At 39.9% G+C, this 16066-nt stretch overlaps 2 protein-coding genes across 3 annotated transcripts in view; both read right to left on the reverse strand.

The window, feature by feature from the left end:
- Positions 1–682: 682 nt before the first annotated feature.
- LOC145773692 (zinc finger MYM-type protein 1-like) lies at positions 683–1216 on the reverse strand. The gene has a single exon (XM_082584829.1). It carries the CDS (start codon positions 1214–1216, stop codon positions 683–685), a length of 534 nt encoding a protein of 177 aa, XP_082440955.1.
- Positions 1217–3254: 2038 nt separating this feature from the next.
- The window catches only part of LOC145774264 (tyrosine-protein kinase ABL1-like), a 32895-nt gene continuing 20083 nt past the window's right edge, over positions 3255–16066 (reverse strand). For both annotated transcript variants that reach the window (XM_082585461.1, XM_082585460.1), the window contains 2 exons: positions 7602–7757; positions 3255–4376 (listed from right to left, as the gene is read on the reverse strand). In XM_082585461.1, coding sequence (XP_082441587.1) covers positions 4249–4376; positions 7602–7757 — 284 coding nt within the window. In that variant the 3' untranslated portion in view covers positions 3255–4248. The remainder of the gene's footprint in view (positions 4377–7601; positions 7758–16066) is intronic.

Consider the following 16066-nt stretch of genomic DNA (forward strand, 5'->3'; position numbering starts at 1 on the left):
CCTCTCCTTTCAAAATACCTAGCCACGCTACTGAATTGGATCATTGTCATTGGAGCCCGCAAAGCATATTCCTCACAGCGCCCAAAATACCCTAAAACCGGCACCGGAGGGAGTGTCAGCTGATACATTACTTCTCTGTTTTTGAAAGCGAGCTAATCTCGGTATAGCAATGGCTTCACCGTATAGTTCCTCAGATCGGGAAAGAAGTGTGTCTAAAGTATCTCCATCACGTTTGACCTGTAAGGTTTCATCACAAGTGTTTTTACTGATGAAATTGCTAAATCCAATGAGACTGTTTGGAGAAGAGTGCTCAGGCCTTTTGTTACTTCAAGCACGCATGACAAGACTTCAAGTGATATTAAAAAACTTTGCTCTGAAACTAAGCGCAAAAGCATTGACGCTTTTCCACCGACACGAGGACAATATTGCATGGATTGCAAAGCATCAAGCACAGAAGGATACAGCTCCCTAAAAGTATGGATGGCTACATGCCCATCAACCCAGCGTGTTTCGCAGTATTGCTGTAGCCTAATGTGAGAGCTTGTTGGACATGCAGATTCAATAAATCCTTTTATGATCTGCATGCGCTGGTTTGATTCTCCAAAAAATACAGCCACTGACTGCACGGCACATACACAGGAATCGATCATCTGGACTTTAGACCCTCGAGACGAGCACAGGTTTAGACTATATACGCCATGCAATGAACATAAATAGCATGAGGACAAACATCACGGACGTGTTTTTGTACTCCATTGTGACAGCCCGACATTGCTGCAGCATCATCATATGCTTGTGCCACCATGTATGACAAGTCAATGTCTGTCTTCCGTAAAATCATAAGAAGTTGCTTAGCTAAGCCAGCACCGGTTACATCAAGAACTGAAGCAAAACACAGAAACATTTCCTTTATTTTAAATTCGTTGACATACCGAATACATACGCTCACCTGCTCTTGATTGAAAGAATCAGTTGTTTCGTCGGCGAGAAGAGCGGTAAATTTTGCATTGCACACTTCTTGAACAATGCGATTTTTCAGAACAACTGAGATGGAGTTGATTAAGTTATTTTGGAACCGTGGAGAAATGTAAGAGGCATTCTTTGCTGCTGTTTTTAAATGTTCTTTTAAAACTAAGTCACCAAAATCAACCATCAACTCAAGAGAAGCACGAAAATTTCCTTCCGCATACACACTTTCGCTCACAGAGCCAAACATTCCACTATCCCTATGACATCTAAGAGGCAGTCCAAGCCTACCGTTAAATTCAATTGCTTGGATAATTCTTTTCAGAAAATCTCTACTTTTTGTCCGTTGTGCTTCAAAAGACGAATTCATTTGTTGAGCCACATTGCTAAAATAATAATATAATTTTATAATTGGCAATTTACGTTGGCATACCTGGGATGGGATAGGTGGATTGAGCCATGTATTTCGTATTGGCTTAGTCTATAAAACAACATTGTTAATTGCTTTGATAGTGCAATCCAAAACATATTAAATGCCTTAATTTACGTTGTTAACTATTAAACATTTTTAAGGGGGGGCATGGCCCAATGCCCCCCTGCGTACGCTACTGGCTAAGCCTATGTAAAAATTATCAACTGGCAACTTACTTTTGGTGTTCTTTCTCCTTCAAAAAGTTGCATTGAATTTAATAATATCATCAGCCACATTATGCGCTTTGCTTTGTCGAAAGTCGGGGTCGCCGTGATATTTTGTTCATTCGATCTAGCCTATTAATTACACAAAAAAGTTACTTTTGAATTTCTTCTTTTCAGAAACATAAAAGGGCCATACTCTATAGTTTTATCATGTTTTTCCTCCGACAGTCCTTTTTCTTGGTGTCCGACGTTTTTTTCGTAAACAATTTTTTGTAAAACAATTCTTCGTAAACAATTCTTTGTAAAGTTAATTCTTTGTAAAATACTACTTCCCGAAGCATTTCTTCGTGCATGCAATTGAGATTTGATGTATACGAAGACATGCTTTACGAAGAATTGTTTTATGGATTTCATTTCACCAACAACTGTTTACCAAGAATTGTTTTACGAACAACTGTTTACGAACAATTTGCCTATAACCCTTTTCTTTACGTAATTGGTTTAAACGAGGTTTTGTCCTTCATAACCTGGGTCAACACGCTGTCTTTGTGTACATTCAACATAGCAATTACTTCAAGCTTTAAAAAGCACAAAGCAAAATTAAAAAAAAAAGGAAGCATTACCTCAGGCTCAGAGAAAATAAGGCGTTGACGAGCTTTCTTGAGGTTACGCCTTCTAAAATCACTTCTGGTCTAAACTTTAAAATATACAGTACTTTGAACAACCAGTGTCAATGCTACTGGCTATCAACATCCAATATATTTGTCGTTTCACGAGTGTTGCTGCAAATGGCTTATTCTACCTATTAAGCTCATTGAAATAAATTTTCCATGAAAGTAAGAAAGATAATTTATTTAATAAACTTTAACAAAAAATAGCATGGCTCAATTGAGTCTACTGGTTTCGTGGGTTTAAAATAGTTATAGCCTACTAAGCTTATATTATGAAAAAAAAATTAGGCTACAAAAAATTACCTATATAGCCGATCAGAGGTCTTAAACTTTTTCCAGCTGTAGCCTATGCGAAAATCATAGCTAAAGTTGAATTTGAAAACAGATTGCCTTCACTGGCGTAGCTTATTGTTTTATTTATTTTTTAATCAAGCATTTATTTCAGACCTTGCGATCCCATATGAAGCAACGAGAGCTATATGCACTATATTAGATATAACTTATGCAAGCAGACACAATAGGCCTACACTAGCGGTTCCAGACCGGGTGCCGCGGGACACTGAGGTGCAATTTACAATACTTTGGGAAAATTGGGGTGCTGCGAGCTATTTCTCATATTCATATTTATCTGTCATCAAATGATTAGCTAAGATCATTATCCTAATTAATTATTTTCATGCAGGATTGTTTTTGTTACATCAGGGTAGTTTTTGTCATACTTTGTGCAAGTTGTGCGTAGCTATATGATGTTTTGTGGTTACAAATCCTGGTGGCTCGTGATGTCAACGTCTGGACAAGCTGTGCTGATTGTCGTAGTCGATTGTAGTCCGATAGGTGAATGCTCAGCTCAGCATAGAAAGGTTTTTGCCCATTTTGTCTGCTAAAAGAGGAGCTATATAGGCTACTGTATATTAAGTTTCACATTGACTTGAAATAACAATGTTATTTTATTTTTTATCAAAACGTCGTTTCAAACTAGTATTCAAGTTAGAAGTAAAATTGAAGTGTTACTATCATGGCGTTGATTTCTAAAAGTGTTATTATTAAATGCCTTTACCAAGGGCACAACAAAAAAACTTGACTACTTTTCTCCACCCTGCACTAGCTGAAAGTCAAGCCGAGAAGCTACGGATACCATTTTTTAAAGTGCTTGGCGTGAAACGGTTAAAGTTTATTCCAACAACCTGCTGCATTCGAGGAGAAAGATCGTTTGTCTGCCATGGGATGCCACAAAATATTTTTTATCTTCTGAAGGGTGCCGTAAGCCTAAAAAGGTTGGGAATCACGGCGATACTCGATAACGCTCAGAATAAGTAATAACATTATACGAGATACAACTGTAGTTTGTGGCGATCATGCCAATCAGACACAATCCAATTTCATGAGCGACGAAATCAAGCTACAGTATTTGGTGAAAATTTGCATCGTTTGATCAACGCAAAGTCAACTCAGTCAATAAGAGTTATGAAACTCAGTCCCTTCAGTGGCAGCAACACCAGGTTAAACTGAAACGTGAACTGTATTGTTAAAATTATTAACATCACATAAAAAACACAGAAAGCACCGGTTTAAAATTCAAATGATATAATCAAACAATAAAACAAAATAGGCCTATTTTGATGTATTGTAAAGCAACATGTACGCTAGTTAATCAACCAAAACCGACAAATAATGAAAGCTGAATACAACAGATAACCACAAAAATAAAATGTCAATTCACGTAAGTTAAGACAGTATGCATTCTACTTTCAAACAAAGATTATTATATTAAAGATACCGTATAAGTTATTCTCACATTCCAAAAATAAAAGTTATTTTTACTTCCAAAAAGATTCTGTTTTGTAAAAATGAAATCGCTTTCACATTATTTGCAAATTCCCAGGCTGATTTAGCCTACTTTGCTTGTCTTCTCTTGACTTTAAACAAATAACTTGGAAAGTTTACGAAGGAGGTGAGCATGCCAAAGAGATTGTTTCTATGTTCTCATAGCTGCTTGGAAGTATTCCATAGCAGCCTGCAGCTGCCTCACAAGATGACAAATGGCGTTAATTCTTGACCGAATTGAATGGAAACTTGGTCGTTCTTCAGGGTCCATGTTCCAGCCTAAGGAACGAGCACATGCAATTTAATGGTAGGCAGGGGCGTTGACAGGGGAGTCTAGGTGGTACTTTTGGACCCGGGCCCGAAATATTTAAGGGGCCCGGATTTAAAAAATGCCGCGCGACTTCAAACATTATCAAGATCTTAATATAATCAGATCTAAAGGAATTGCCATCAGACGTTAAAACAGCCATTTCAGCCGTCAGATGGTAAAGTACCAAGCCCCCTTCTGGGTACCGCGCCCACTTCAGTTTTCTGGTGGTAAAATAGCCACTTCAGCCACCAAACAGTAAAATAAGAATTAAGTCTAGTAGAATTATTACCCGAAACATGAATTTCAAAATAAACAGGGTAATATTTGTTCAAGCTCAAAAACAGAAATGGCACAGGTAAGAAGATTGCTATCCCTATTTCCGCACTAAAAATTAGACCAAAGCCGCTTTTCAGATTGCAGCAATCAGCAAATGTTTGACCTCGAACCAAACACTTTTCCCAAATCAAATTGAAAATTTTCTGACTGTCTGCACTAACTTTGCTGTAAATTCTCTTCCCGTGAGCCTAGAATGACCAGTGAAACATCAATGGAATCGGGAAGTAATGCTCTAGCGCCATGTGACCAATAAAAATTCGAAAAAGCAACCGCTGGATAGAAATAGCAAGTTTTGCGATTCAAGAAGTTTTAAGATTGCGCAAGATTTGTTAAAAACATCAATAAAAGTTTGTACACAACCTTTATATTCATAACATTGCCGATGAAGGGGGCCCGAAAATAAATTGGTACCGGGCCCGAGAAATCCTGTCAACGGCCCTGATGGTAGGCTACGTCAGGGTTTCCCAAACTGTGGTCCGCGGACCATTGGTGGTCCGCGACGACTGCACAAGTAGTCCGTGGCGATATTTATGACAAGAAATTAAAAAGTCACTCATATAGCCTACGTTATACAGTAGCCTACGTACCCTGTCAAAAATAATTGCCACAGTTCTTTACAACTTAAATGATTTCGAAAGCTTTTGCTATCCAGAATCGTAAATTTTACTTGTTGCACCTTCGTTGCAGTGAAAAAGTTGTTTACGAAACATTAGTGGTCCGTGGCCCAAAAAAATTACAAATAGTGGTCCGTGGCCCAAGAAAGTTTGGGAAACCCTAGGCTACGTGGTACAGGTAAAAGGTGGAATGACGCAACGGATAAGGCTTTTCAATTATGCAAACCTGGTTCGACTCCCGGCTTCAGCTGGTTGTTGAAAACACCCCTCACTTCTACCCAGGGTGTAATAAATTGGGTGGGCGTAGTTGCTGAAGTAAAGGCGGCCGAGAGAAAGAAACTGGCCACCCTATCTGTCCCTCAGTGCCGAAGGCTTAATACAATGAGAACCTTATCTTCTCATACCCGACACTTGAATCAAGTATGGGACCCTCTTTTTACCTGGTACGAAGTACGTACATAGGCCTAACTATAACTTGCCTACCCAATTGAAAATCCCATGTTGATCAGCTATAATGATCATAGTGGACCGGTAGTGCAAATTTTTTTCTTGGTAACCTGTGGCACCCTTGTGTAGAATCATAGCCATGCCATAGCCATAGCCACTAGCGTACGCAGGGGGTGGGGCCATTGGGACATGCCCCCCTTAAAAATGTTTTAGTAGTTAACGACGTAGATTAAGGCATTTAATATGTTTTGGATTGCACTGTCAAAGCAATTAACAATGTTGTTCTATAGACTAAGCCAATACGAAATACATGGCCCAATCCACCTACCCCACCCCAGGTATGCCAATGTAGCATAGTGTTCTGTAAGCCTATTATAGTGAGAAAGGAATGGATATAGTCTAAACTAAAACCATACTGGGATATCATGAAGACATCTGGGATATCAATGGCCAATGGCGTAGCCAGGGGGGGGGGTTGGGGGTTACAACCCCCTTTGGCACGCGTGTGACGTCACGATATAGAGAATGATGCTTTCAGTCTCTTTATGCTCGGTAGTGACTAGTGATGCTTTCAGCCTAAAAAAAACTTGCCTAATTTTAAACAAAACTGCACTAAAAGAGCCAGTTTTGCCAATACCAAACATTTAAACATCTCAGCCAGGAATTAGCAACAAGAAAACATAGAGACTTAGCTTTATTTCCGAAAAATGCCAAAAAAAACATGATCTTATTCTTTTGCTATGTCACCTGACAGCACCATTTTACAGGAATATTCATAAATTTTCATAATTTGGTGCATTCTCTCAGAATGCACCAAATTCAAAGTAATTTTTCAAACTTTTCTGGGGGAGGCCCTCCAGACCCCCCGCCGCTGGGTGTCCTCTTAGGCGACAACGCAGTCGGGCTTCGCCCGCTGGTCGTCAAACCCCTCCCCCTTTCAAAATTCCTCTACTGTCAATGCCTCCCCTTGAGAAAATCCTGCGTACGCCACTGCGTAGCCATAGTAGGCTATGCCATAGCCATAGCCATAGCCATAGTACATGCCGTATTTCGAATTTTAATTTATGTGTAAAAAGTCTTGATTGTGGTAACATGCAGAAAACAATAGTTTTCATCTCTGGGACGGCGAAGAAATAAATTATTAGGCTGACAGCTATACAATCAGGTAACATTGCAAAGTGGACTTCCTATTCTGGCATTTGGAAACTATACACTGATAAAAAAGAAACTGACAAGGTCGTGAGATATGCCTTTGCAGTAGACTGTGCAGTTCGTATTTCCATCGCCTTTTTGAGTTGAAAAAAGCCTTCAATTGACCTGATGAGTAACAACATGGTGCAGTTGTTGGAATAGGGTTAAACAAGATGCAAACCGTGTTGCTCACGTATCCGCTAGGAAAAGACCCATTCGCATGCTCCAGCCATCTAAAATTCGCTACCGAGATGTTGTTCGATAAAAAGCGAAAAGACGTGATAATTCTGATTCAAGATTACTGTACAAAAGATGCAGTTTTGAACCGTAGTATATTCTGGAATAGAAGATCGCTTTGGAAATGCATGCCAAGTAAGCGATCGCCAATTTTCAATCAAGAATATTCGAAAACATTTAGCGTTGTATAAATAAATCACAAAGTAGTAACCTATTGGGGTTGAAATGCTCGTGCATAAATGCACAGCATATTTACACCAACTTTCCTTAAAATCAAGCGCAATTTTCTCGCCTCTTTACTGAAACAAAAGCTTGCCTTATGCATTATAAAAGGTGAGAATAACGTTTGATTCAAACATTTTTACTTACAATCTTGCATCAATTGATATAGTTCGTTTGGACAAGTCCTGGGTTGTTTAAGTCGTACACCAGTCTTCAATTGCAAGATAAGTAAGAGATTAGGCGTATTGGAGTAAGGGACTTCTTTTCCCAAAGTGGCAATTTCCCAAAGCAACACTCCAAATGCTAAAAATAAATCAAAATAATAAAGGTTTGATAGACATTTTTATTGCATGCCAAAAATTGCCTGTGCTAAGTTAATAGTAGCTCAGGTTGCAGTACCGTCTAGTAGCAAAACTAATAAGCTATAATTGCATTACAATCTTAATCTAGATGAAGACTGGAATACGTTTAAGAAACACTGAGCTTATTACAACTCAAAGGTCACATTGATAGGACAATGATACAAACGATGACCACCTTGCATCAAAAATTTTAAACCGCTTTCAAAAGCACGTTCAAATACTAATTCAAAAGGCAATTGTTGATTAAAGTGAAATTTCGTAACGGGTTTGACTATGAGATATAACTTGTTTCGCTCGCTAGGCTATGCTCGTTTAGACAGAGTAAGAATAAAATAGTATACCGGTAATCTAGCCATGTAGGCTACTGTAAAAATAATAAAAGCAGAAGGCGTGTCCAAGACTTTAGTAGGGAACTTAAAGTGCATGAAAGGCCGGTAAGTGTTAATTACTGTAGGCAGAGGTTCTTAAACTGTACCTTCCATTTTCTTTGGGCGTTACACAGTGATTTCGTTTTGTATTTAAACTGAATTGCGGTAATAAAATGCTTACAGATATTATTATCTTTGACATGTGCGTTCGAACTCATTGTTACAAACTGTGGCGAGTGATTATGATTTGACAATCACATTTCTAATTCACTTCGCCGCGAGACAAATGAAGGCGGAGACAAAAACAAAGAAAGTTACTGAAATGCCTATTGTTGGGTGCGTCGCAAATCCAGCAAACTTTTTAAAAAGGCGTCCCGAAGAAAAAAGCTTGGGAACCACTGCTGTAGACCTATGAGATGATTAGAATAAAAATTGTAATATAAATGTAAATTGTAATAAAAAAATAATATATGATGTTAAATGCCGTGTGGTTGCTTGGTTTTATCTGTCTATGGTTAAAGAAAGTCACCTCTTTACCAAAATTGCATTAGAATAAAAAATTGGGGACATTTTTAGCCTACATGAACTAGCTATTGTCACTTTTTGTTTTAGAAGTACGTGAGCACGTTTCCGGTATGTTGAATATTGAAGGGGGCCTTGCTAGTAGGCTATACTTTAAAAGTAGGCTTGTCACTAGGGTCATTTTTATTTTGACCTAAAAAAAATTTTTTGACTTAATTTTTGACTTTATTTGACCTAACGAAATTGCTTATTTGTAGAGGGCACAGTTCTTCCTTGACTTCATATCAGTTATCCAAACATCATATTTTGTTAATTTCAGACACAAACGTAATATTTTGTCGAAAACTCAAGGTGTTTTATGGATTATAAAAAATGCGTGGTGTTTATTGGCGATAGGAAAATCTCCACAAATCTGTTTAACTTTTGCTGAAGACGATTTAGCTTGCTTAGGCATTTTTGTATTACAGAATGTCAGTCGTCTATAGGCTATTCCTAAAATCCAAACTGTTGATCTTCGAAAAGACCACGTTTGTAAAGAGGAAGTGTATTATAAAAACTATTTAAATACGTAACAATGAATAAATAATCGACAATTTGCGATGAAAGTTACTGCTGATTCGTGGGCATTGTGACATATTCCTGCTTTTATGGGTCAGTATGATCCTGATTTACAATGCTTCCACGAGGAGTTTGACAAAAATTACTCTCAAGCAGAGATGTACGTATACGCCGCAGACTTGCGGCGTAGACTTTTTGTTTACGCTAACGCTTGCGGCCACATTTTTTGGATAGTTTGCGCTTGAGGCTACGCCGTAAAGCTTTCGCGGTTTTATAGCGCATAGCGTCAACGCATAGGCTACTTTTTAATGTATTTTTTCGCTACAACACGCCAATACCTTCCAGCGCTGCAGTTGAAAAAATGTTTTCAATGGGCAAAAACATATTGGAACCAAAACACAGCAAAATGTTAAATAAACGCTTTCAGATGCTTGTGTTTCTTCGTGAAAATTCAAAATAAAAGTTGTTTGTTTCGAGTGGTTTATAACGTGTGAATGTTTGGCACCAAGCAAACAAAATTAGTTTACGCTAGTGTATGCGCTAACGCTGCCAACTTTTTTCACAAGTTACGTTGACGCATACGGCGTATGGTTTTTCGAACGTTTGCGTTTACGCTGACGGCGTCAATATTTTTTGTATGCGCGTACATCACTGCTCTCAAGAAACATAAAAAGTTTGTCAAAAGCCATGATTTGACAAATTTTGACTTTATTGTCAATTTTGACTATATTTTGACCCATAAACTTCTTAGAAACAGCCCCCTTATAGGTGCTGAAAACAACTTTATTCTTTGATTCGTGGATAGACAAGTGTTACGGCCAATCTCTGTACAAATCAAACGTCATATAAAACCGTTCAAGTCTACTGAATATTACGTCATGGAAGTTGCTAGAAAATGTGCCGAAATTGCACCATTGTTCATAGACTTGTTTCAGACCTGTTTGGGCCTGTTTAAACATGAATGCATTGGTTCACTAGCTCGAACACCTGTTTTGAATTGCGTGACAATTGATTTCACTATTGCGTCACAGTTACTTTCTACGTGAATTTGACATATTGATATCTATTCTGGTCATTCGTAAAATGATTGTTTGAAAGTTGGCCGCACATTTAACTGTTGGCTTAGTGCTTGCTAGCTGGACAAAAGTTCCGTCTTTTATCCAAGTAATCTGTTCTGTAGTGACAGTTTTCAGTGGTGTACGCGTTGCACCCCCTCGTTTTCGGTAGCCGTGGGCTAATTTTTACAGAAATACACTTTTTGAAAAGAAGTTCAAGTGTGTGTTTCTTCGGTCATTATATGCAGACGAAAGGATCCGGGAACTTTAAGTTACAATTTTCCCACGAAGAAGTTATGGTTTACCGCTGTGACCATAAAAAATAAAAGACGAAGTTTGTAGTTGGTAGGCTAAGAAGCACTTAGAAGCAAAGAAATAATAATAGAAGATCTTATTGGTTGGTAGTCTAAAGAAGCAAAGAAAATTAAAGACATTTCTTCTCGGTAGGCAACTGAAGAACTTTAAGCTAAAAAGTAAAGACATTTCTTCTCAGTTTGGTACAGAAGAAAAATAACTTTGACATTTATTGGCAAGAAAGAAGATTAAAGGCAATCCATCTGTGCTTGAAGATTCAAGTGGAAGAATCCAAGCAAGTTTTGTGGACGTTTGGACTTCACATACTCGTACAGCTACGGTATCGTGCATTTAAATTCTTTTTGTATTTTTTACGGTCTTTGCAGTTAAGTTTTTTATAACTACTGTAATTTTGTGTGTTTGTGTAACTTAATTTTTTAATTGTTAAATTTAGCCCTAACATTTAATATGTCTACACTCGGTGGTGACAGGGACTCGACCGCCGTCGACTCGACTGAGTTTAAGCCTGATGATGTTCTTTGCGGTCGGGCAGGCCATTCTGGGGAGGGGCCCATTAACGATGAGGCTAAATCAGTTCGAGAAGCCCGGCATCTTAGACGGGATATTTTGACTCAAATTGGGAAACTTTCTGTTGCCCTAGGTTCTTTGAGTGATAAGCAGGAACTGTTAATTTTTAGATCTAAGTTATCTACTTTAGAAGAGGAATTACGGCATTTCCATGCTCTCGTGAGTAAAATTTTTAACTCTGCAATCTTAGCAGAACTTCATGATAGGGTAGATCCCGAATTTAACTCGTTAAAAAATAACTTCGAACAAAAAGAAAGTGAGTTCTCAGATAGGTTGGATGCTGACATACATCCTGAGGATAGCGCCTCAAATGTAAGCACTAGGATGTCTGAGAGCTCGTCACGGATAGTTGCACAAATTAACCTACAGCTAAGACGAGAGGAGCTCCAGATACAAGCCGAGGCCGAAGCAAGAGCTGCTGAGGCCGCCGTGAGAGCTGAGGCCGAAGCGAGAGCTGCTGAGGCCGAAGCGAGAGCTGCTGAGGCCGCCGCGAGAACTGAAGCCATACGAGTTGAGGCCGCCGCGAGAGCTGAGGCCGTACGAGCTGAGGCTGCCGCGAGAGCTCAGGCCGAAGCCAGAGCTGCTGAGTTCGCACTCAAAGACGCTCAGTTGAGGGCTGAACAACGTAAAGAGGTAGTTTTAGCTGAATATCGTTCTGAGTTGGGCTCCCGGCGTAGCTCTAGGAAGGGCTCTTCTAGGCATTCTAGAAGTGAACATCAATCGCAGTTTAATTTACCTAACCTTTTCCAGACGCCTGTTCAATCTGTAAGTGGACCAGTACAATCCACATCTTTTCAAGATGTTTCAGGAGGTCTAGGGGCCGCGGCTAAGGGTCTTCCGAAGGCTGTAGAGCCAAGGTCTGTGAATTATAACCGATCTCCTCCCCCAGAGCGTACAGGTCACGGGGCCGCCATTAGCAGTAATGCTTGGCCCCCTTCAAAGTTTTCTGCGCCGCTAGTTGCTGATCGCCCAGCTACACGTAATTTGGGTGGTTGTGAGAGGCGTATCGTGTCTCCTGATTTTAACGTGTTTGAGGATCGTGATCGGGCTGTGCATGTGACTGAGCCCACTCAGCCCCTTAAGGGATATAGCTTGTCTTCTCCCGCTAAATCGAGTTCTCAACAACAGGATTGCTTTTTTGAATACCAAAATAGTAGGACGTTCTTCGATAAGGCGGCCTTGATTGGTTACGATGGTAATAATATGCCATTTGTCTTCTTTAAAAATCGTGTTATGGCCTTGATGGCAGCTTCGCCCTTTAAGGGAACTCGTTTGACTTTGTTGCAAGCAGCTTGTGTTAGAACAGCTGCACAAACGATTGCTAATTTGGTTTCTGACACTCCTGGCTTGTCAGAGGAAGACAGGATAGAAATGTCGTTAGCTCGCTTGTCCCAACGTTTTGGAGTTCGTGGAGGTCTTTTCGCAGAACCGGAAATTAGAAAGTATCGCTATGGTAGCAAATTGACTTCGACCTCTTCCAGTGATCTGAAAGAGTTTAAAGATGAATTATCGCAGTGTTTGCTTTACGCGCAAGCTTATGGTCAGCGTGACAAATTGGAAGGACGTTTTGTTTTGGATTTGGCTAAGTGACTCCCGTTTGACGCTAAGCAGCGTTATCTTGACTTTTTAGGTGATCAGTATGGTGGCACTGATGAGCCTACTTTTCAGAGTTTGTTTGAATTTGTAGTACGGGAGGAAACGCGTAAGTCGACTGATTTTAGCATTATGCTAATGGGCGATTCTGGTGAGTCGCAGCAATTTAAAAAGTTTGGCAAAGGAAAATTGCCTTCATGTCCGGTTAGGCAGACGTCCGTAAAACCCCATGATGATGTGATGTCAGGGAGTTCGCAGTACTCGACTGTTGTTGGCGCACCGCGCGGTGGTGAAGCCAGACGTAAAAACCTACCGGCATGCATTTGTTGTTCGTCACGTGGTCAAGTTGAATATCATTTTTTGTCTAATTGTAAAGAATTTTTGCGCTTGACACCTAAAGATCGGAGAGATGTCATTGTGAAAGCTGGCAAATGCTTGAATTGTTTGCGCCAGCATATGGTTAGGGATTGCGTTCATGCAAATAACTGTCGTAAGTGTGGGCCTAACAACGATAGGAAACACTATTTTCTTCTGCATGATTTTTATGTGACGTCACGTGATTCTCTGGATTCGGTTGGGAAAGATGATGCTCGTGCCAGAGTTCCTGTGCGTAATGTTAAGATTGGAAATGTTAAAGCAGCCTTTAACCGCGTTACTGCTGCTCGTGTTTTGAATCCAATGACTGGCAAATCGAAGTTGGTGTATTGTCAGCATGATCCTGGTTCGCAGTTGACCTTTGTTTCGAGTGACTTGGTGTGCGAACTTGGTCTTAAACCGTATGATAAAGCGTCGTTTAAAATGGATACTCTGGCTGGTCAGAAACCTACTTGTGCTGAACTTGTTAAACTCAACATTCAGTCGTTAGAGACGAATGAACTGTTTTGTGATATAACTTCGGTGGTTAACCCAGCTTGGGCTGACGATGTTAAGACTTTACCACATAAGCAGGATTTAAGTAGTTTCCGTCATTTTCATGACGTGAATATGTTTCATTTGAATGATTGTAGTACTGTAGATGTACTGATTGGAAACGACAACGCTTATTTGATGTGGGCAAAAGAAGAACGTGTTGGTGAAAATCGCAGTGAACCGCATGCTTTACTCACTCCTCTCGGTTGGTTGGCTTGTGGTGGTAAGTCACCCTTAGTTGAAAGCGTTGCTAAAGTGTGCAGAGTGCAGACGTCTTCAGAGTCGGATGTCATCTCTGGCTTTCAGCGTAAAATTGAGTCTCGTGATATGGAAATAGCAGACCTGAATAAAGTCATTCAGGATTTGACTTTGCAAAATGAAACCTGTGAATTGTCTCGCAATGATATTTTGGCTAGAGAACTTGTCGAACCGAATATTGAGTTGAAAGATGGTCGATTTGAGATACCTGTTCCGTTGAAGGAAGATATTGATCTACCTAACAATTTTGTGTTGGCGTCAGATAGAGCTGCTGCTTTAAGAAAGAAGGCTTTAAAACAACCTGAACTTCGTGATTTCCTTACTGACACCATGAAAGATCTTAAATCTAATGGCTATATTGAGCGTGCTGGTGAAGCAGGAAATGTCAAGGGATTTGAATGGTATTTACCATACTTTGTTACGTCACAATTAAAAAAGCGCATTGTTTACGATGGCAAGTCTGAATTTCGAGGAACTTGTGTTAATGATGTAATGTTTTCGGGTCCTGACTTGTTAAACCCTCTGGTAGATGTCTTGGCTAGATTTCGGCTTGGTAGATTTGGTCTCATGGCTGATGTGACTAAATGCTTCTTTCAAATAATGTTACCTGAGTCGCAAAGGGATTTGTTTCGTATATTGTGGTTTGAAGATGATGACCTTGAAAGTGGAAAGATTGTACCATTTCGTTTTTGTGTACACCCTTGGGGAATAAAGAGTAGCCCATATATCGCTTGCTTGGCTATAAAGAAAATGGTCGAGCAGAACCCCAGCGGTGCTGGTGAACTAACTCTCTGCAATATTGCAAATAATATGTACATGGATGATTTTATATTTTCGGCTGATAGCTTAGAGGAAGCTCAGCAAATCACTCATGAATCAATTGCTTTGTTTGATAGCCGTGGGTTTAAACTTGTTAAGTGGAGTGCTAACAAGGAGGCTATGATTGTCTTGTCAAATTTGGATAATGAGATGCTTTCACCTTTGATTCGTGACATTGACTTTCAGACTGAAAATATGACTTTGCCATCAGCAAAGACATTGGGCTGTGTGTGGCAAACCGAGTCTGACGAGATGCGTATCGCATGTTCCTTAAAGCCCTTAGCTAAACACACGCGCAGAAGTATGCTCAGTCAGCTTGGACAAAATTTTGATCCGCTAGGCTTTGGAGCGCCATTTTTTCTAAAAGCACGCCTTATACTTCAGCAATTGGCGATAGACAAGTTTGATTGGGACACCGAGGTCCCTGATAGCTTTGTTAAAGAGTGGGAGTCGTGGCTTCGCTCTTTGGACCTGCTTAAGGATTTTTCGTTACCGAGATGGTATTTTGCAAACTCTGGTGTGTGCAGTCCGGATGATATTGTTTCATATCAATTGCATGGGTTTAGTGATGCTTCGAATCAAGCTTTCTCTTCTGTTGTTTACTTACGTAGACTGGTTAACGGAGTTCCGAGTGTGTCTTTCGTTCTGGGTAAATCTACCATTGTTGTAAAAAATCAGTTTTCTTGGCCGATAGCTAGGAAAGAGCTTGTTGCCGCTTTAAATACAGCAAGACTCGTGAAGCAGGCCTACGAGGCATTAAAGATGCCCGACTGCAGTAAGTATTTTTGGTGTGATTCTCGGACTGTGTTGCAGTGGGTTAAGAACCCTGATTTACGTTTGAATAAGTTTATTACGCGTCGAGTTGAGCATATTTTATTGTTGTCTGAAGCCCAGGATTGGCGTTTTTGCCCTACCGATATGAACCCAGCTGATGTTGGCACAAGGCCAAATCTTATTACAAAGAAAGAGTTTCGAGAGTTGTGGTTAAATGGTTCTAGTCTTCTCTATCAGTGTGAAGAAATTCCATCTGTAGAAAACCCCACTCCAGTACCTGTCCATAGCCTATATCTTCGTGACGAAGAGAGGTCGCTTGACGTTGGACAGGGTGGCCTTCACAGATTGATCGAGGCCGCACCTTCTTTGTATGTTATGAAAAAGAGAATTGCTTATTTGGTTGCTTTTGTTGAATTTTTGTGCTGTAACACGAGAAAGCGTAGCTTTATGAAGCCAAAACTGGACGCCTCTTATCTTAATAGAGCCTTAGACTTAACTGTGAAGTTTGTTCA

Source organism: Aplidium turbinatum, chromosome 7 (genome assembly GCF_918807975.1).
Source record: "Aplidium turbinatum chromosome 7, kaAplTurb1.1, whole genome shotgun sequence".
Lineage (NCBI taxonomy): Eukaryota > Metazoa > Chordata > Ascidiacea > Aplousobranchia > Polyclinidae > Aplidium > Aplidium turbinatum.

Excerpts from the sequence above, each read along its gene's own strand:
- LOC145773692 (XM_082584829.1), bottom strand. The coding sequence starts at position 1,216 with ATGTTTGGCTCTGTGAGCGAAAGTGTGTATGCGGAAGGAAATTTTCGT.